The following is a 22,404-nucleotide window of genomic DNA, read 5'->3' on the forward strand; positions in this document are numbered from 1 at the left end:
CAAAACTAGAGACAGTTGTGATGGCTTGTGGGAGAGGGGCGGGGTACTTTTTTCCCCCTGGCCGTATAGTTTACTTGCAGCTTTTTGAAGGTCTGGAAGACATTCCCTTCTCCCCCCTACACCCCCTGTTACGACGACCATGGGCCTCAAAGGTGTATGTCATGGCAAACGATAAGAGTAGGATCACCCGCACCTCCTGAGTCAGCGTGTTTCCGATTAAGCGCCCAAGATGGGCAATCAGTACCCTTGGGTCTATTATTTGTTTTCGTGTTGTCTTATCGAGTTGGCTCAATATGTGAGAGATGCGTGTTGTCCCGGTGGCAGATAATTCGGTCAGGATTTCAAGCGGATATGGCCTAGGATATGGCCCTATCGGGTCCGTGGCCCATTGCCACGTGCCTCGACAAGTCGACATGAAGACCTCGAGCCCGGGCCCCGGCTAGGCCCGTCTAAAGCCCTCGATCATTAGGGTCTCTGCTTATAGTGGGGACTCTACCCAGGGCTTTAGTCCGGCACACATTTTCCTGATTTCCTCGTGGGCGCTGCCATTTTGGTGCTTAGAGCCCCAGAGCTAGCGCGATGGATCTCTTTTACGTAAAGGACGACACCAAGCGGAGGAAGCTCGAAGTGCGTTTAGTGTCTGGAAAGGAAGTTGGGATACCTCTCCTTCTATACGCCTAACCCGCAGTTCGAACTTCCGCCGCTGCGTGAGAAGGTGCTCCACATGCGCAAAACTAAACTTCCTTTCAATAGAAAAAAAAAGAAAAGAGAAGCTTGGTGCTGGAAAGTTTAGGCAATGGTGTTTCGATCTGACGCGGACTATATTTTAACATTTCTAGAGGACAGAGATGTTTCCTGGGATTTCAAATAAAGCTTCGTGTAACTGGTAAAAATGAAGTATGAAGATGGCTGAGTTGTCGGTCCCCTAAGCATTATTGAGGGGCTCTGACAAGAGCTCGATTCCGGCATGCGCGTGCACCGCCGCCATGTCTCTGCTTAAGTGGCCAAGCACGTGGACAAGCAGTCAGTAATACAGTGTGGAGCCGGGGGCAGTCCAGCGTTTCAATGGACCGTTTTTCTGTACGCATGCGCAGTTAAGCAACTGCTCCTGCGCGCACCTTCTAGTGTTGCAAAACTATCGATAGTACTATCGATAGTCGACTATCGAAAATCTATGGATAGTCGACTATCGTAAACCTATCGATAGTACTGTCGACAGTTTACTATCGATAGTTTTGCGACACTAGTAGTTTGCGTCGCTCCCTTTTCTCTTTTTCTCGCTTTATTTTTTTTTCAAATGGGACAGCAACTAGCCCAAGCACTTACCATCCCAACTTTGGTTCAGCTTTCAGTGATGACGAAGATGGGAGTTTGGGCGAAGAGAGGAGGAAGGGAGGCGAGCGGCGGTGCGGCAACCGTGCTCGCTCTAGTAGTGCAAAACTATCGATAGTACTATCGATAATATCGATAGTCGCCCGGAATCTGACTATCGATAGTAAAAAAACTATCCATAGTACCATCGATAGTCGACTATCGATAGTAATATCGATTGTCGCCCGGAATCGGACAATCGATAGCAAAAAACCTATCGATAGTACCATCGATCGTCGACTATCGAAAAACTATCGATAGTACTATCAATAGTTCTGCGACACTATTATCTGCGACACTATTGATAGTTTTGGAAAAATTATCGATAGTATCGATATTTATCGATAGTTTTGCAATACTAACACCTTCAACCCTAGCCTTGCTCCCCGCTGTCGCCTATTTCGGTGGGCAAAGTCCCGCACGACCAACATATTCGGCACCTATCTTTGCGCGTATTTCGTGTTTTTTGACGATTCTTTTTTTTTTTTTTTTTTGAGCGCAGGTAGTAATGCGGCACAGAAAGAAATGAAAACCGATACAATGGCACGACTCCAATGTGTTCTGATTTGCGGAGGCGTGTTGGGGGACTTTCCTGTATTTGGAGTTTGTAGAAAACTCCCCAGGTGGCGTTCGTTATTCGAAAAGGGTTTCTTGCAACACGACGTCATTTTGTTTAGCCTTCGGCTGCAACCACAATACAGGAGCAATCGCTAAATGTTTTTTTAAAGGTCATTAAAAACGTTAAAAGAATCGAGGTAGAACGGATATTCAGATAACAGCAGACTTTCTTAAAAAAAAAAATCGTAAGGGTGCAGGCGAGCTGGTGAATATTAACCATGTTGAAATAACCTGAGACTGGGCTGAGACTGGGGTAGGTCTATTGTTTGTCCCTTCTACGATTTGATGCTTGTTCTCTACCCCAGTCTCAGGTTATTTCAACATGGTTTCTTAAAGGGCTTTCTTAAAGGGACACTGACAGGGTATTTCTGCTTGCCAAGGTTTTATTTGTACATGACACATGAGAGCCCAACTAGCCAGAACACAATTTGCGTCTGGAGTCCCGCTGGGCTCGTGCGCTGGCTTTGGCACTGCTTTCTTTCCCCCGTCTCAGCTGAGACGCTGTTTCTAGTAACTTGGCCCTGGCTGCTTATCATTAGTTGCAAAGGACAAGGGTCATGGTTGTGGTAAAGCGCGAAGTGGAACCTTGGAGTCGTTGCATTATTAAACCAACACCATGAGAGTTGATCGTGGGACATTATCTTATTTCAATGAATAAAATAGGAATTGATTCAAAGAAAGAACGCCCTAAGGAGGTTTGGCCCATTTGATAGCGCACTTCACGGGAAAGGGGTTTATTAGACCTTTTTTCTCGAGCTTTAGATTTGAGCCACGATGACCGGCTCTTTGTTGCATTACCGTGAGGTCCATTCACTGCGTTTTTGGGTATAACACTCTTCTTAAGTTGTCTACGAGTAATGTTGACACTGAAGATCTCGGTACCCTGCACGAGGGCAGACAAAACAACCGGCGTGGTTCGGAAAGCTGGAAACTTAAAATGTGTACTTTTGTTTATCTTGGAGTGGAGGGAAATAAATTACCCTTCGTCGTCGCTATCATATGTAGTTCAATATTGCACCTTTCATGGTGTCCGAACATGGCGGGAAGCAGTGAATCAACGAACTTGAGCATGATTCAAGCTCGTTGAGCTCGTATTTACAGGCACCAGATGTTTTCGAGAACTTGCTCGTGACCTTTGTGACGCGCTTCTCGCTTTTCGTTTTCGCCAGACTAACTGTGATTCACTGCAAGAACGAAGAACCGCGAGGAAATATCTGAGACAAGAATCCTCTGCGTCAGGGACAGAATCGTCGCCACTTTTCCTGAACTTCTCAACCGGAAATTTCAGTTACCTTTCAAAAGATGGCTCAAGTGCGCGTTGCCTGCTACAACATAAGTCCTTCTTAATGTTTATGACAATTCGTACGCTTTAAAAAAATACAATCATGGAAATTGATTTTTATTAGAACGAGAAAAGTTCTAATTAGAGAATCATTGAAATAGCTGTCCTCTTCTCTAAAGCCGTTTTTTTGCGTACAGACTCGAGCTTCAAAATAGTCCCATGATGTAGAATTATTTTAAACAAATCTGAACATGAATAGAACCAAAAGAGCCCTACAAAGAACCAGCCTAATTCTCTAGCATACAGTTAAAAAAATTAATTAAATCAGATGCTAGAATGCTATATGACAAAACCAAGAACGCGTGAAGGGAATTCTAATAAATTTTGGCATATTCAAGTGATATTTACAAAAAAACTGCTGGCGTTGCACTTCTACTATATTTTTTTATGCTAAGCTTTTATGTTTACCGGGAGCATGCCCTTAAATGTGGTTGCTGCGTATAAAAAATACTTTTCGATGAATATGAAAAAACAAATGTGAGTGCACTAAGAAAGAAATGTAAGTACAAAACCATAGCAGTCCTTCATCTATTCATAAAAAAAAAAGAAAAACGCGACTTGGATGTATTACAAGTCTAGAAACTTGGAAGGCGTAAAGGCATATGTCTTTAAAAATATAAAAACTTGCACTTTTTGTTTTCTTACTGCGCGTTAAGTTTTGAAAAATGCATGTCAAATTCTGCACTAAGACACTGATAATGAATTGACAATGTATGTGCAAAAAGAACGAAATACGTGGCACGCGCACAGACGCCACATTTGCGCCGCAAACAGGAGCGTTAGCGCAGCTGCCACCGGTACTATTATGGTTGGGGCCGTGGGACGGACGCCTTCCGGTGTCGCCCAGAAAGCTAAGGTATTATTCTTTTCTTACGGAAATGTTTGGACGAGTTTCTTATCGCACCCGGAAGGTAGCTTTAACACCTCAGAAAGGAAGATCTTCCCGTCATCTGAACATCGGAAAAGATCGCCGCTGTGAAGAGACACTCGAACGATTGTATGAAGGAGCAGGTGGGGATCGATGGGCCGAATGTGAATGTTCATCGACGAAGTTAGGCTGACGGACCGGCGAAACCGGCAATAATAGAAAGTTGGCCGGCAGCGCGCATCCATGGCAGAGAGCTAAAAATATGTACGCGCGTTGCGGCCCCGGGAGCCCCGGCTTCGACCGTGCACGGGTTTGTCCAAACTCGAGTGTCCCTTTGTTTCGTTTCCGATTAGTGGACGCGCTTGTCCGTCAGCTGACTGCGTGCGTGGATCGGCGGGCAGGATGAGTGATAAACTGACGGGCGTTGACGTCAATCGAGGCACGTTCGTTGCCCCCTGAAAGAGGGCGTGTGCAGAGTCAGACTGCTTTGTTCAGGCTCCAGGATAATTTGTGTTTGAAATATTGGAACTACGTCTCTTTCTTGATAGTTGACTTCTAACTAGCTGGATAATGAACTTTCTAATTCGCTAAATAATTACCGTCCTCATAACTAGCTAATTAGTTTTAACTTTCTAGCTAGTTAAATTTACAACTACTATAGCTACCCAATTAACGTCTTAATTATTTGTTTAAGAGGGATACGCCAACGAAATGTCGACTCTTAAATCCTGTCTTGGTCTATACGTGTTTAAGGGAGCAGTATCACATCGCCGGACACACCAATCTCTTGTTGAACAAAGAAAAACAACACGAAAATGAATTTTAAAACGAATTAAACGATTAGCGATCCTGGTGGACGTCGCTAAAGCCTCGTTTGTAATGTCCGCCTAGGAACATTGACAGGTAGTGACGATGCCTGTCTCGCCTTGTCATTCCGTCAAACTTTCCGGCCACCTCCAGAGAAGAGGGGAAGGAGGAACTCCCTTGTAACCGGGAATATTTCTTTGTTTGTCCCAGACTTCTCCCAGACGTCGCTATTCTCTTTCTACAAGATTACAGAAGATTAGCCCGTTACTCAAAATTCGTACAAAAGCAGCTTTGCGGTGAGTTGCGGTGGCTGGAACGGTTAGGGCACCCTGTCGACGTCAGCCTCGCCGCAGCTTTGCTCGTTCCGAGACGAACTACGTCACGATTGCGTCAGACGTCACGTGCTCTGTGCTGACTGGTCTCCGAGCGTTTGCCAGAGTGGGCCGTTTATAACAAAAAATACAGCCATCAGGTTCAAGATACAAACGTGCGTTTGCCATTTACGGATATTGTGGATCCTATTCAGCCTATTTCTAAACACGACGGGTATATTTCAAATTTCGTTGGAGTGTCCCTTTAAGCTGGCACGTTCCCGTGGTCAGAGATTTGTAGCCCGTCATTAAAAGAAGCCATGACATGTTAAATTTCAGACAAGACAATTGCGCTTCGTGCTATTGAGCGGTAAATTTAGGCTGTCTTGAGCCCGTTACACCGAAACTAAGAAGGAACAAAAAGCTTAGGCTGCCACCAAACCGCTGCGAACGGTGAATCCATTCACAGAGGTCACGTGGTCACGCTACCCGCCATGGGATCACGTGACTTCACCTTGTCAAGTGGTCTCGGATGCACACAACGCGACACTGTTAGCGAAACAGCCTAGCATTTTTTCCCCCCATTTTCCCTGAGGATTGAAAGTTTCTCATTATACCTACCGTGTGGTCGTCAAGGGCCCATTTGGGGCTCTAACCTGAGGAGTGAAGATGAATGCCCGCCCATACCCTTCTAAAATAAGATGCGAAAAAACGCAAATGTTGTGTCTAGGTTCACAGTGTCGCGCAGAGTACGCTCCGTTCGTGACGTTACGTCTCGTGACGTTACGACGTTGGTATTCCTGCAGAATGCGATGAAAAAGCAACAAACAAAAATGATGCCGAAATCGCTGATGTCGCTACGCTGATCCTCGACGAAGTAGGTTAGAGCGCAGGGGTTCCGAACGGTCCGCTTACTGTTGTGTTCGGAGAGACACTGTCTGTACTCCCGGGCGTCGGCAGTTTCGGATGCAGCCAACTCACATACCTCCCTCTCCCGCTTCCGTGGCGAGTCAATGGAAGCGTGCCAGAAGACTCTTTACCTCTTGTAAGAGGGAAAGATGACGTAACGAGAGAACAAACGGAACGAAAGAGCATGGCGGAAACCAGTCCAATCCAGTCCAGTCCAAACCAGTCCAAACCAAACCACGACCGTCCAAACCAAAAAACGAGTGCATGCACCGAGATAATAAATGCTGACGCATAAAAAAAAATGGTTACTTTATATTTTAGTAAATGTGCATGTTTAACGATAACAAAAAAAGAGTTCCTTATTATGCTTAGCGACGTGCCTCTTTCTATCTCAGCGGCGGCTACGCCCTGGAGATCCATCTGGAGACCAGCGACCCGTACCAGGCCACGCACCAGGACCCCCAGGTGGCCCTCAGCTTGGCCGTGACGGCCTTCACTGAGCTCAACCAGCAGGGACTGCTCATGGGCGGCGCCGTCCTGATCGGCCTCTACGTCCTCATCGTCTTCGAGCTTGTGCACCGCACCCTGGCGGCCATGCTGGCAGCCACAGCGGCCATCGCCTGTCTAGCCCTCATCGGAGACCGGCCCAGCCTGGCCAAGGTGCGTCCGCCGTTTGACTACACTTGATTTCATTCAGACTTGTGCCTATCTCAAATACTCTACTCAAGACACTGTATTTCAAATACTTTTTGAAGTATCTTGGGGTCTTGCAGATACGTCTGATCGAGAGTATTTGATACCGTATTTTATTACATTTCTGAGTACCTTGTACTCATTATCTTAAATACATTTTTGACATTCCGCCATTTTCCGAGTTTTTCGGCATAAAGTGGCGTGGACGTAGCACGAGCAAACTTGAACATTCTTTCGAGCAGCCAAATCCTGTTGCTAGCGCAGATAAGTTCCGATGGACTTACACTGAGCTCGTGAAAACATCGCCTTTGTGCCCATTGTGACTCATGACAGTGAAGGTTTTTCCCTTCGTCTTCCCAAAGGCACCTTTTTTTCGTAGAATTTCTCCCCAAAAAGTTTTAAAAAAACAAAAGGGGGCGGGGGGGGGGGGTGGAGGGGTTTACGGAAGTAAAGATTGCCCCTCACTGAGGCGCAACGCAGACCGGGAAAAGACCCACGACAACAATGCGAACTTCAGTGTAAAAATAAATAAATAAACACAAAAACTAGTAACTTTTTTTTTTTGTATATTTGATTCCGCTACGGCAAAACGTCGAGGTTTCTTTCATTTCTTCCCTTTCTGTCGTAACTTCGTCACTTATTGCTCTCGGGAACACTGTCTGTAATCGAACATTGATAAGCAGAGAACGGGACAGGAAACGAACTACGAGCTGGATGACCTCTCAAAATGCCAACGAACCGTCCCCCAACGTTGAGTGCCTTTCTGAACGCAACCCACTTGAAGAAAGTGCGCCGAGTGCCGTGGCTATTATGTGGGCTCTCTTCGTTATCTATTCACTCATTTCCGTATCCCAAGTTCGTTTATAGTGAACTCCCCATATAGGGAATGTGGACTGTAGTTAAACGATGCGTCTAAGGTGCTCCGCAGGACGTGATACTCAGCGATGTTACTATTCGCAAATTTCAGCGATGGTGGTACCGCGGTAGTGAGAATCGTGCTCCCTAGATCCTGGATGATCGGCTTCAAAAGAAAGGTGCTTGCCTTCCTGGCGGGCAAAAATAAAGTAGGGCTGCTCGTATAAAGGCCCGTTCACACTCTTGCAACCGAGTACGACTGAGAGAGACGAGATCTCTTACAACTTCTTAAATGTTTTTAGAATGAGGGAACACACTGGCATTGTGGCGCCATCTATGCGGTGACCCTGGAACTACATTTCACAAGAGCGAAGGTTTTGCGTGATTTCCGAGGTCAAACGTTCGTAATACCCATAGAAAGACTCGTTTATAACATTGACAAAAGTTTCCCGAGTCAAGAAAGAAAGGATAACGCACGAGAAATAAAAAAAAATATGCGCCGGACCGCCGAGTTTACACTGTTTCCCAATAGATGGCGCCAGTGTGTTCTCTGGTTTAAGAAGTTTTAAGGAACCCAGGTTTAAGAGGTCGCAAGAGTGTGAACGGGCCTTAAAGCAAAACTAGAATTAACTACGCTTCGCAGACCCCGCCTTTTACTGCTGTTCTACGACGATCATCCAGATGACAGCCATTTTGATAGGCACCTGCGCGCCCCTTAGAGGTCGTGAAAGTTGCGAATAGCTGAAGCGACCTGTTTTCTTTTTGTCCCATAAATGTTTTGTAACATGTATCAGTGATATTCTGCTCCTTATGGTTGGACTGCATAAAATAGCCCTACGATGTTGTTTTTGGTTTGTTTGTTTTTTGTTTTGTGTTGTTGCGTGCTAATAAACCGTTCTGGTAACCCAGATTTGCGCAGCTGTATAATTGTCGTTGTCATTGACGTCGATACAAATTACGCAATGCGGAAGTATCTTCAAAAGTAATTGAATTACATTTCTAAGTATTTGTACTCTACTCAAGATACTGTACAATGAAAGTAACTTGAGCAGTATTTTAAATACTTTATGAAGCAGGTATTTAGTAATTTAAATACTTTCATCGAGTATTTTGTCCAACACAGGCTTTCACTTCGAGTCCAGACACGGCTGACGCTACAATGTTGATGGTACCGAACAAAGAGCGTGAAAAGCGCAAGTCACTGAGTAGTTTCTCTACAGGATTGGTTTAGCCAAGATAGAACACGTACGACACTAGACGAGCGCCATGACGTTGCACCTTTGACGCTGTGTGATTGGTCCCATCGGCTCGTAGCGTCAGCGGCGTCGTGACTTGAGATGAAACGAAGCATATACACCAACGCAGTGTTTAGAAACAAGCCCGCGTTGCCCGCACCAGGTGTGGGGCACTGCGCGTGCGCACAAATCAAAATCGGCAGGAGTGAAGCGTCTGCGCATGCGCAGTGCCGACAGCAGCGCCCCCGCAGTGGCGTGACGTCAGTGAGTTGAGTTGGTCTACTGAGAGCCTAGATTGAAGAGAGGGTTCATCTCAAACCATGCGGAGCGTTCGCAGTGGACTATATGCGAAACTGTTTGGTAGTCTGGCAGCACTGTGCACGCGGCCATCTTGGTACCGTCAAGCATCGTGAGTTTCGGTTTCTCAGCATTTCCAGGGCATAGACGCTCTGCCACTAAGTGCGATTCGGAAACTTTGTTGTTTTCTGACTTGCCATCACCCAACGTGGACAAAGGACTAGGCCGCCATGCCTTTCATCTCTGAGGACACTTTACCGAATACGCGTGAAGTCGTACTGTTTAGCGGTAGACATGTCCACACCAATGCCTGCAACTGAAGGGTTTTTGTTTCTCTTATTTTTTTATCTTTTAGTTGTTACTGGCGTAAGTTTGTCTTCCTGGGAAGCTCTGTGTTCTTCTAAAGAAAACTGTGCCCTGGGCAATATCTTTCAGGCGTTGCTAAGAGTTTAAAGTGGTTTTAGATAGCATTGACCTCAAGCGCGGTTGACGGATCTTGCGCTAATAATGAAGATTTGTTCATCTCTGGCAGAACAACTGCATTGACTTTCTCAAAACTACCCCCCGAGCTTCATTGCACTAAACAAATATTTCACCTGTACTGGCTACGGGTCTAGAAATGTTTACTGAGAAATTAGGCATAGGAAGGATTGACAAAAAATGTTAATCACCGCCTATTAGGGTCCTCATTTTGAGAAACAAAATCGCAAACACGGCACATTGCGTAATGACGCTCTGGATTAAAGATTTTTTTCCTCCGTTTGAATAAAAGCTAAGGCCTTCAAACTTTGCCAGTGTGTTGCCCTCTATATAGTTTATCTTTGCATGAAATATTGTTGTCCTGGTTAGGGGGAGAAATTTACAAGAATTTTTCACGCAGGGACTTTTAACTAAACTTGCATTATTTTGAAAATCCTAAAAAAAAAAGGCCATCTTTAATATTTTTTAAGCTCTTCGAAATTAACCTTTATAATACGTAGACTCACAGACTCACATTGTGCATTGCATTGCGTGTTTGTAGACTCACAGAGTCTACAAACACACAATGCAATATTTCTGTGGCTTTGGAGTTATAAAGCGAGAAATATGGCCAAATGGACGCTAACGCGGTTGCCATAAATGGGGCGTGCCAATAGCCGTTCTTCGCAATTTCATTATTGTTAAAAAGCGTAAAAATTCTGCGGGGTGGTCAGGAAAAGACAAATTGACAGCACAGAGGTGAATGGTAGTTTTGAAGGGAAAATTCTAAATACATTTTCATATAACCGACTCAAAATTCAAAATGCCCATGGGCCGGAGCGATCGAGCCTGTAACATGCTTAGCGGTGCCTGTTTCAAGTTTTGACAGCCGCCGTGTTGCGTCTCCGTCTACGCGACGTAAAGGAAGCAACCGGAGCGGTCTGGTGTAAAAGGTAAGCGATGAATTGGTCTAACGAGCACGTAGCTTTCACTCGTAGAGATGAAAAGCCTGTCTTAATTCTCCTTTGGCCCGAAGCCGATGCATTTCACTGTCATCTTAAGCGCGAATCGAGGTCTTTGACGTCATTTACGTTGCGTGTGCTCGCGCACACCAGCGGGGCTGCTGGCTCGTGGAAAGAACGTGCGCCACTTATTATGGTGGTGGTGGAAAACCTCTTTATTGGACCTGCGAAAACCCCTACCCCTCCGTCACCCCTTCACCAACACACCTACGCACAGTCTGCCGGTGAAGCAAGCGCCGGGTTCGCTGGACGAAACCCGTTTGTCCCTCCAAGTGGGCACTCAGCTGCAGAGTAACAAGTACACGTCACAAGTACACGTCATCGAAGTGTATTTTTGCCGCAACTGCAGCATGGCAAGAGTGCCTGCGCTACAATCGGGGGTCGTGTCAAGCACCAGGCAACGTTGTACAACCTCCGATGGCCCACCACGTCGGTGATGAAGCCGGCGTCAGAGATGGTTCATCCACTGAACACTAAACTGCCGAACGTGAAACTAATCCACCTCCCGAAAGCTGACGCCATAACGTTCAGGGACATGAAAGCAAAGAAGTGGGACACTGTTTACGTCGTGCGTGGTATTCGGTCGTGTCACTTGTGGCTAGTGTACGCGGTCCGACACCTCGCAACCACAGCTGTTTTAGCAAGAGCAGTAGACGCAGAAAAGATATACCTTTGAAAGTAAAGTCTCCTATGGCTGCGAAAAGAAGATCGATGTCGCGAGCTTGCGGTGCCACTGAGAAGAAACGAACAGTAATTGCTACAGGCAAAACGGGGGAAAAAAAAAAAAAAAAAAGTTCTTCCTCGGAGTGCTAGGAGAGCGCCGTGACCGGCTCGGGTCAGCGTCCGGCAGAAAGAATGCACGCGACAAGCTCTGATTGTGCGCGCAGGATCTTGATTAATTAAACTTGTTTCAATTGTACCACTTTAAACATGCGTTATTTCTTATCACTATTTAAACCTGGTCGTGAGCAGCCCGGCCTCTCCACGAAGGGTAGGCTCCGAAATTCACTGATCCGAGAGATCTGTACTTAAATTGTTGACTTGTGTTTCGAACTAACTGTAATCTTTTGTATGAATTCTTATTTTTCATTAACTCCGGTCACGGTGCTTTCTCTTCATAGACTTCCTACATTTTTTGATCCTTTTCTTGCCCTCGTGTGATATCCGCTACGTCCTATCTTTCTCTACTCCCATCACGGCAATTCTGTATATTTAGCACTATATATATATATATATATATATATATATATATATATATATATATATATATATATATATATTGCAGATAATTTTTGAAGGGCCTGATAAAACAGATTATGAGCCTTGATCTGTGAAAAGTAGAAGAAAAATTAAGATGCCCTTCATTTTAAACTGATATTCCAACTATTGCAAAATCAGTAACCTGTCTACATTTCAGTGTTTTTTTTTTTTTTTTTAGAAAGGTTACCGTTTTTATTTTTAATGACAATTTATGCATATATTAAACAAACGCGTCCAAGTCATGTTAAAATTTTTGAATTTCCAGTCTTTTAAGATCCGGATCCATAAAGCTCTGAATTGCTTCGTAATGGATAATACATGCCCCACGGGCCCTCAAGGAAAATAAATGATGATGATAACATATGTTTACGTCCTTTTATTTTATTTACAGTTTCTGCACAAAAAAAAAAACAAAATTAAACCTAAGGCGACAACAGTTTTTATTTCATAAATACCCAAAGGGACGGTTTCACGCAAGTCGCAAAAACGTGCGCGTATACCGACAGCGACTTTGTGATTTCTGTTCCTCAGAGAAATTTTATTTTTTCGCAAAAACAGTTCGAATACGTTTTTGCGGTTGCACACGTAACAAAAAAACAAAAAAAAATACAAAAAAAATGCCGACCGGACATGGTCGTCCAAAACTATCTGAAAACGTCCAATAGAAACAATCTCAGTCAATCAAAATTCTTTTTCTTTTTCTTTTTTTTTTTTTTTTGCGTTATGTGGCTTTCTACGGCGGCCGATCTATTGGTACCCACAGGCGGCGCAGGTTCAGATTCTGCCGCGCCCTGCCTCCTATATCACGTTACGGCCAATGTTGTTGACTGATCTGTTTGCAAAGTCGCTCCGGTTGCTTCCTTTACGTCGCGTAGACAGAGACGCTACACGGCGGCTGTTGAAACTTGAAACAGGCACCGCGAAGCATATGTTACAGGGTGGCGCCTTTGGATCACTCCGCCCCATGGGCATTTTTGAGTCGGTTGTACGAAAATGTATTAGGAATTTTCCCTTAAAAACTACCGTCCACCACTGGCTGTCAATTTCTCTTTTCCTGACCACCCCATAGCATTTGTACGCTTTTTAATAATAACGAAATTGTGAAGAACGGGTATGTGCTCGCCTCATTGATGGCAACCGCGTTAGCGTCAATTTGGCCATGTTTCTCGCTTTATAACTTCAAAGCCACACAAATATTGCATTATGTTTTTGCAGACTCTGTGAGTACATATTATAAACGTTAATTTCGGCGAGCATAAAGAATATTAAAGGTGGCTTTTTTTTTTTTAAATGATTTTCAAAATAATACATTTTTAGTTAAATGCTTCTGTGTGGAGAAATTCTTGTGAATTTCTCCCGCTGACCAGGACAACAATATTTCATGCAAAGATGAACTATATACAGGGCAACACACTGGCAAAGTTTGAAGATCTTAGCTTTTATAGATATGAAGGAGAAAAAAAAAACTTGAATCCAGAGCATTATTGTGCAATGTGCCGTGTTTGCGAGTTTGTTTCTCAAACTTACGACCCTAATACGCGGTGATTAACACTTTTTTTATCGATCCTTCCTATGCCTGATTTGTCAATAAATATTTCTAGTTCCGTAGCCAGTATAGTTTTTTGCGGAAAGCCGGCCGAAATGCCAACATCGCGCGAGACGCAAAACGCGCACGTGACTGAAAGGGTACTTACAAATTATTTTCGCAGAGACATTTTTTTTTTCAAGACAAGGATTGGTTGTTGTTGTTGTTGTTTTTTCTCTCTTTTTTTTTTTTTTTTTTGTGGGGGGAGGGGGGGGGGGGGGGCATGGAGCCAGCAAAATATTTTTTTTCATCAAAATTAAAAATGCTCACCGGACATTGTTGTTCGATCTCATCTGAAAATGCCCTAGAGCGAAGGTTTTCCGGGATTCCCGAGGTAAAATGTGCTTACTACCTATGAGAAAGGCCCGTTTATAACGTTGACAAAAGCTTTTCGAGCCAATAGAGAAAAGATGATGCCGGAGAGAAATAGAAAATATGCGTGACCGCCAAGTTTCCACTGCTACCTAATAGATGGCGCCATCTATGAGGTGACCCTGGAACTGCATTTCAATCGAGCGAATGTTTTGCGGCATTTGCGAAATCAAATGTAAGTACTACCTGGGAGAAATGGTCGTTTGTATGCACTAGTGGAAGCCAAGTAGGCTCGCACGCAACGCTGCTAAACAAATAGGATTTTTTTTTTTTTTGTCATCGCGTAATTTTATGGATAAACGCGGATGTTTTCTTTCAGCGCCTCCCCCTTTCCAAGACGTAATGCTAAAGTTGTGAGGTTCGCATTGTTGACGTTGTCAACAATGCCTTAACACAAATGTGTGAACCAGCCTTGAGAACGCGGCGTCTCCGTCACAGGTGATGTCCTGGCTGGACGTGGAGACCCTGAGCCTGCTGTTCGGCATGATGATCCTTGTGGCCATCCTGTGCGAGACGGGCTTCTTCGACTACGCGGCTGTCATAGCCTTCCGCCTGGCCCGGGGCCGCGTCTGGCCCCTGGTCACCACGCTGTGCGTCTTCACGGCCGTCGTGTCCGCCTTCCTGGACAACGTCACCACCATCCTGCTCATGACGCCGGCCACCATCAAGTGAGGCCGCCACTTCCTTGGGGGTTGAGTTCAAAAGAGCTGGCTAGGTGGCGCCAGTAACCGCCCGATTCAAAGGGTTTAGCTATATTCATCTAGCGTAGTGTCGGCCTCTCTCGACAACGTCATCACCATCGTACTCGTGACGCGCTGGACACCATCAAGCGAGGCGGCCTCCTTCAAGAGTTAGATGGCCACTTTCTAAGGAAGTGAGTTAAAACACTCGCTAGGTGGCGCAAGCAGCTGCCCGATTCTAGAGTTCCTGTATATGCTACCTACGGTAGCATATACAGGAACTCTACCCGATTCAAAGGGTTTAGCTGTATTTCTTTATCTGTCCAACCAACCAGGACTTGGCGTCCTGTTAATACCCCCTCTGCTATGTGATAGATTGTGATATTCTGACGATACCTTTTTCACATTCAAAGAGTTTTCGTAGACCGCATTTCCCCCTCCGCTAAGCCCTCCACAACGAAGAAGCCGCTACCGCGCCTGCGCGCCGATGGCCTTGACTGTAGAGTTCCGGTTTCGTAGCGGGTTGTGGAGAGCGTTGCGGGACGGCGAAAACAATCTACGAAAACTTCCTAATGTTGTTAGAAGCACGGTGTAAGAAGGCTAAGGTGGAGTACCGCTGTCTCCGGAGGTGTGCAACTTCCGTCCCGTTTCTCATGCGCGCCATCAGATGACGCCACGATCGTCGAGGCCTACGCAGGGTCTCTGCTACGCGGGGAGTGAACAGTTCAGCGAATGCAGTGAAGCTCTGCACGTGCTAAACTGAACGTGACAATTGAACATGACACTTCGAAGCGACGGTAAAGGGGTTTTGGCCGATGTCCTTTTTTTTTTTTTGCGTACTTTTTTGGTCCAGTACTCAGTGCTCAGCTCTTGAGATCGCGCACTGAGCTGTGGAAGGGTACACGTTGGTGCTTGTATACAGGGTAGGCCTTCGGATTCAAGCGCACTCACGGCATGCAAAGTGCTCAGAATCTACCGCGATGGGTGGGGTGCTGAAGTCCTGTTGTGGCGACGTTTGCGCACTAAAGTCTGATATGAATAAAAAATAAAAGCAATGGGTTATTGGCATACATTTTTATGTAATACAGCATTTGTTCATGGAACACGCTTACACACGTGTAAAGCGCTTTTGGGTGGCAGGCTACTTTTTTCGCGTCATTAAGCCCAAGGTGTCTACTAAGTCTCTCTAATAATGTTGACTTGCTCACAGGACTCATTGAATTTTAGCTCCGCTGCACAAATGCAAGGAGGCTGAGACACTGTAGAAATATGCTTAGAGTTGTGGACTTTGTTTATTGAATAGAGAACTAATGCGTTAACATAATTCAGAAAGTAAACATCCTTTGCTTTAAAGGGATACTTCAACGAAATTTGAAATATACCCGTCGTTTTCAGAAATAGGCTGAATGCTATCCATAATATCCGTAAATGACAATCGAACGTTTGTATATTGAGCCTGATGACTGTATTTTTCGTTATAAATGGCCCACTCTGGCAAGCGCTCGGAGAGCAGCCAGCGGAGAGCACGTCACATCCGGCGCAATCGTGACGTGGTCTGTCTCGGGATGAGCAAAGCTGAGGCGAGGCTGACGTCGATGCGGTCGAAGCACGCCTGCGATCGGGCCACCGATCCGCAAAGCTGCTTTTGTGTGAATTTTTAGTGACTGTTTGATTTTCTATAATCGTGTAGAGGGAGAATAGCGACGTCTCTGGCACACAAAAGAGAGTTCCGTCAAGTGGGGAGTTCCTCCCTCCCCTCTTCTCTTGTGCTGGCCGTAGAGCTGTCGGGATGACGTCAGGTTCAAAGCATGCATAGTTTTAGGCGAGACAGTTATCGTCACTACCTGTCAAGGTTCCTAGACGGGCATTACAAATGAGGCTTTACGCGCCATCCACCAGGTGCTCTTTGCTAATCGTTTAATTTGTATTAAAATTCCTTTTTGTGTCTTTTTTTTAAACAAGATATTGGTGTGTCCGATGTGAAACTGCTCCTTTGAACACGTATAGACCAAAAAAAAAAAAAAAAAAAGGCGCCGAAATTTCGTTGTATTATCTTTTTAAGGACAAGCAGCACGTTACGAACAAATAGTAAAGGTGCACTACTCTTGCACTTCCTGGTGAAGTAAAACTGGATGTGTTAAAAATAGTGCCGTTCGTTAAAAAGAGGGCACTGGCGGTTCGCAAGTTCTTTTTCTTTCTTTTTTTTTTTTTTTTCTTTTTCTTCGTCAGAAAGCAGGATAGCCCCGAAACTTTGTCGGCACTGCGTCTTTCGCCAGAGCAGCTTTCCGTGGGGCACTTACGAGGACGTGGCCTAGATCCACGATTTGAAATGTCTGTAAGGCTGGGCGGTCGCCCCCTGCCCACCACCCCTGTTCTCACGCCGCTGGCAACATGAGTGCGTGTATCTAGCGTGCATCTGTGTAAAGTTTTGTTCAGAAGACGCTCGTGAGGCGTCACTGCGAAATCGGCATCGGGACATGCGAGGTGGCTGAATCGTCCTATCTTGCCATCACACTTGCCTGGGGGATGTCTTGAGCCTGTAACGTGTAACCAAAATCTCACCTAATGGCGTCAAATTGCTGAGTACTACAAAAGGACGTAAGGATTGCTTTCTTTATTGTGGGAAATTTTATATGGAGTATTCACTGGCGGCCATAGTCGTGTGCGCAACTGCTGAACGCGTGCTGATGGCGAGCTTTCCACAGTTCTTTTGCAACGTGCATTCCGCACCATCATAAGTGGCGGTCTTAGCAGCCTATTAATATGAGCTCGCTGTGAGCATGCGCTCTAAACATCGCCCTCAAATATGGCGTTCAGTGAATACTTCTTATTGGTGGATATGGAACGATCTAAAACCGTTCCATGCTCTCACGTTTAGTGCGGTAAATGCAAGCGCGTGCGCAAGAAGATATAATTTTTTTTTTCGCTTATAGATTGTTTTAAATTTATCCGAATTCACCGGGTCCTAAGAAAGTAGCGCCGTTCCCTTCCCTGCCTGCTAGCCGAACACAGACAAATACTAACGTACAGACGACCAAAACCTCGCAAGGCGATTGGCTAATCGGTCTCCGTTGCTATGGCAATCGCTATTTCGGCCCCTTCAAATCTTCGAAGCTCCCCGAGGGTCATTCTAATCCAGTCGCACCAGGATCACCATGGAGCATCACCGTATACTGAGGGTTTTCTTCGCCAACATAAGCGGCATTGTGTATGCAGTCAATTAAGTTATCAATCATGCCCATCTCGACGGATCTATTATATTGTTCTTGCTGCGTATTTCAACACCGAAAAAAATATTCTTTTTTACCTCCAAGCACCGACACCGCATGCGGTGGTGGTACGAAGATGTACACCTGTTTCACCGGTGTGTGGATAGCCTGTCACCAGCGAATTTCGATCGGCTCACGAACAATGGAAAACTAATTTTTTTATATAAATATTTACACTCACGTATTAAAACAACGAAACAGCCTCACGTCGCAAAATTGAAAATAAAAAAACACACAAAAAAAACACAAGAACAACGAAAATTTTGTTTTTGATACAAATATTTTTGGCGGGAACTTTGACATCGGAGACGCTTTCAAACCGAAGCGACATACCGGGCGTCTTATCACCGAGGACGGTCCGTGACCCCATTGGCTGGCGGCACCTAGAGGCGAAGTCACGGATATCGGTCGCCATAACAAATACATGTCACCTCGTGACCGATTGACGCTCGGGCTCTGTCCAAGTATCCAAGTGGGGGATTCTTTCTTTCGGGAACTTTCGCGCTGCCTTTCTTGGTGCCAGCATCTGTCTGCTGGTGTGTGACGATCGTCTTGACTGTGAAACCCTAAAGCAGCAGTCCCACCATGGTGACTGGAACGCGTCCCCTCCCCAAAAGAGAGGTCCCTCAATTTCCTCCTGATGACGTCATAGAAGTGTCACGCTGGCGACGGTCGCGATCCAGGCGGTGGACGTGACAGACGCCCGTTCTGTCCACGGAAGCTGCGGCAGCCGGAAGTTGGGACGCCGCGACGACGACAGAGTTATTATAATGTACGCTAGAGGTTCAACTGGCGCTAGTGTCTATGCGACTTCTGGGAGGCAAATTGAAGCAGACAGCAACCAGTCTACTTTTGCGGTGCTCCTGTGCATTCCTATGGGAAAACGCGTGTGAAATTTGTCTCTTCGCCGGAAAATAACATGAATAACTTTTATTAATTTGGTTGTACCGGATACTATGTACATTTATTAATATTGTAAAAGTGTAATTGCTTTAATTACAGCATTTTTCTTTACCACTGAACGATGTGAAGCTTCGCTATATTTCAGGCCCAAACCTATGTTCCATGGCAGGTATGTAAAAACGAGCGACGATTCTAAGCAAACTAACGATTGAAAAGAATGTAGAGTGTGTTCAAGGTTCGCTAGCATTGCGGTGGCGCTTATATATTGCTAATATGCCCGTCCTGTCACTCTATGAAAATGACTCCTTCGTGCTTCTTTACGACGGTTAAAAAACATTTGAATGTAAGAAATAAAGTACGTGGACTACGAAAGGTGTGCCTTTTTATTATTACCTATGTCGGGCAGTTTTTATCTGGCACCTGCTCCCTATTTGCAAAGATTTGGAGCGTGTGGGTGATGATTTGAACCCAGAACAAGCATCTTCGCACATATTCATGAGCAGAAAGAATAAAACGCCAGTACTTATTTATTGCAAATCGGACTATATTACGTGGCTTTCAATTTATTTTGATCGCCTGCATGCACAAGGAGTTGCTTATCCAGTGTTACTGCGCAGTTCTTGCCGTCTCTCTTGGTTTTCCACATGTACTTCGTTCGTTCGACACGTATATCCCCCATGGTGGAAAGCGCCGATGCTGTGTTCGCGCTAACAGTGCCCGACAGTGCACATAAATACATGTACGAAGCGGTTTTAGCACCGTTTTTCATGCCACGAATTTCAAATAAAAACGCCGTAACTGACCAATTATTTTGTCTGCGTGCCTGAGAAATGTTCCAATGTGCAAGTACGTACGAAATATTCGTGATATTTGCTCTTATAATCGAGCGCAGCGAGAAAATGCACTCGCTTTTTCCCATAGAAATGCATTACCGGAAGTAAATTACCGACTGGTTGCTGTCTGCTTCAATTTGCAGCAGCACACTAGCGCCACCTGAACCTCCAGCGTACATTATAATAATTGTATGGACGACAGCGACACTCGCGTTCGCCCGTGCTTTTCGCCAGCGTTTCTACCCGACCAACCGCCAGGATCGCGACATCCGACAGCAGGACACTCCGACTTCCGTGACGTCGTTTGTTGCTACTGCCGGACCTATACACCTTTCCAAAAAACGCTCCTAGGCCGCCGCCATGTTGCTGATGCTGATGCGGTTGGTGCGACTCTCGCGCCCTCTATCAACTAGAAATGTTCTGCCACTCTCTGGGACTGTGAAGACCCGCTCAGCGCGGTTCTCTACCGACGTTTTTGCGGTTTTTCATTCGATGTTTTCTCGCCCCTCTTAAACGTTTCCACTTACTTTTTTTTTTTTTTTTTTTATGCGTGCTGCATACCCGTTTTGTGCTATCTTGCATTGTGAGAAATAAGGCTGCTAAGTGCTTGCCATTTAAGCTTTTCTGCTCGACATTCACGGGAAACGAAGGAGGCGAAGGACGTCGAACGACCCTCGACGCGATTTTGCGAACACTGTTCTCCCCCCTCCCAGAGATAATCAGCGTAGGATCCTCAGTCACCTCCAAAAATAGTTGTCCGGGTTGGGGTGAGAAACGGGTCAGTCGCGTTCGTTTCTTTGCCTTGGTGCGGTTGGGAAAAAAGGAAGCTCTCCCCAAAACGTGCCCCAAAACGAAGTCATCTCGGATTCCGTCCGATCGTCAAGATGCGACTGTCGTCGACTAGCTGTGACTGTGTTATTTGAGATCTTTCTCAAATAAATTCTTTTCGGATAACGCTGCATCGTGTGGTATGTACGATATATTGTTCGAATGTTAACACTTCCTCAATCGTATGTCTGTGTCCTGTCCATCGGTAAACACGTTATTTGTGAGCGTGAAAAATGCATGCCTTTCGGCCCTCTTCTGTTGCGATTTATTTTTGAAAGCAAAGCGCTTTGTCGTTTAACATGCGGCGAATCCCGCGGCGCCGTCAAAACTTATCGTAAGAAAAAAAAAATAACAAGAACTATAGATTCTAGTCGCATTCGTTCTGTCGCGCGCGTACCCAACAAAAATAGTTTTCAACTTTTTTTTTTTTTTTTTTTCAAATGTGGCACAATGCTTTCTCAATGTCCTAGGGAACATGCATGTACCATGAAACACGAAATATAGCGTGAAAAGACGAGAATTTAGCCGCCAGCAGTGTTTGAAACTGCGCCTATGCAGGCTGCGCCTGTTGAAATCACAGTCCACTCGGTTAGGGTTAGGAGGGACGCCGGTGAGAGTCTAGCCTCAAACTCAGTGACTGGGCTCGAAAACGGTCTGTTGCCCCTGGGGTCGAGTGTTTTTTGGAAAGGTGTATACGGGCGCGAAAGGACGCTTTAAACACGCCTGTCGAAGGCGCGCTCCATGGCACCATAAAATCCCACTGCTCGCACATCGTGCAAAAAGACGCGGAGTTTCTCCATGGACATGATCAGAGAAATGTCTGCGGACACAGCCTCAAGCACGTTTGCTTCATGCGTGCTTCGAGCATGCATGCGGACATTTTATTACCGATCTGGCACGACCGTCATACAAGGAAGAAACACCCCGAAGAAGCTAAAGAATTTATTCTACAAAACGTCGGCTACCACTCTATAGGGCGTCCTGAATACCCTTTTGTTTTCTTTTTTTCTTTTCCCCTTAGTTTTGCTTATATCGGTTCCTGCCACCTTCGTACATTGTTGACATGCTGTATATTTCTGCGGAATCTTGCAAACCTGCCACGCTTCAAGAGCTAGTCTGGCCTTCAAAAGTGGCGAACGCTCAGTTGGGGCACCAGTTTGGCAACCGTGGGCACGACGTACGTTCTACACACACGTCATCGGCGAGATGGCGCCGTCCAGAGGCCGTACTCGCAAACGCACTGTGTATATTCTCTACGTCCTGCGTTCGTGTCCGCTTCTACCTAACATGTATTGCCACGTACTGCGTGTCTCTTTGCAGTATGTTTCGCCGTGTTTCTGCCTTGTGTGTGTGTATGTTGCTATCCATGTGTATTTCTATGTGTGTGCATCTCTTTGAGACGTTTTCCTACCTTTTTCTTCGACTCGAAAGCTTCTTAATCTTTCCGCACCAAAGTCTCAGATGTTACATTATGAGTGGTCATTACCAGCACGCTCGCACACTCATTGTAATTTCGTTGACACGTTTCTACTTACCGTGTATTTCTTCATACAGCGTTTGTGTTTTCTACACCTACTTTGTATATCTACATACTGCGTTTATTTGTGTTTCTACATACTGTGTACATATGGGCGTGTGAGTTTCTACCTGCTGTGTATGTTTACGTACTGTGTGCCATCTATGCCTCGAACAATATTTATAGTAAAATGTTTAATACTCGGTCTTATGCTCAGGATGTGGCAATATGAACTTGTCTAACGGCGCACAAACTGGGAACGCAGAAATTAAAAAGAAAAAAATACTATGTTTGAAGCTTTGGGTACGAACTGTTAAAGAAACTGGTTGGAATGAGTTGCCGCATTTCCTTTTGCCGTGATGGCGGCAGTC

At 45.5% G+C, this 22,404-nt stretch overlaps 1 protein-coding gene across 1 annotated transcript in view; it reads left to right on the top strand.

Moving 5' to 3' along the window:
- The window catches only part of LOC8038840 (P protein), a 67,350-nt gene that overhangs the window by 11,258 nt on the left and 33,688 nt on the right, over positions 1-22,404 (top strand). Inside the window, exons 4-5 of the mRNA XM_042290001.1 lie at positions 6,622-6,886; positions 14,443-14,672. Coding sequence (XP_042145935.1) covers positions 6,622-6,886; positions 14,443-14,672 — 495 coding nt within the window. The remainder of the gene's footprint in view (positions 1-6,621; positions 6,887-14,442; positions 14,673-22,404) is intronic.

Source organism: Ixodes scapularis, unplaced genomic scaffold, assembly GCF_016920785.2.
Source record: "Ixodes scapularis isolate PalLabHiFi unplaced genomic scaffold, ASM1692078v2 PGA_scaffold13__105_contigs__length_92229423, whole genome shotgun sequence".
Classification (NCBI taxonomy): Eukaryota; Metazoa; Arthropoda; class Arachnida; order Ixodida; family Ixodidae; genus Ixodes; species Ixodes scapularis.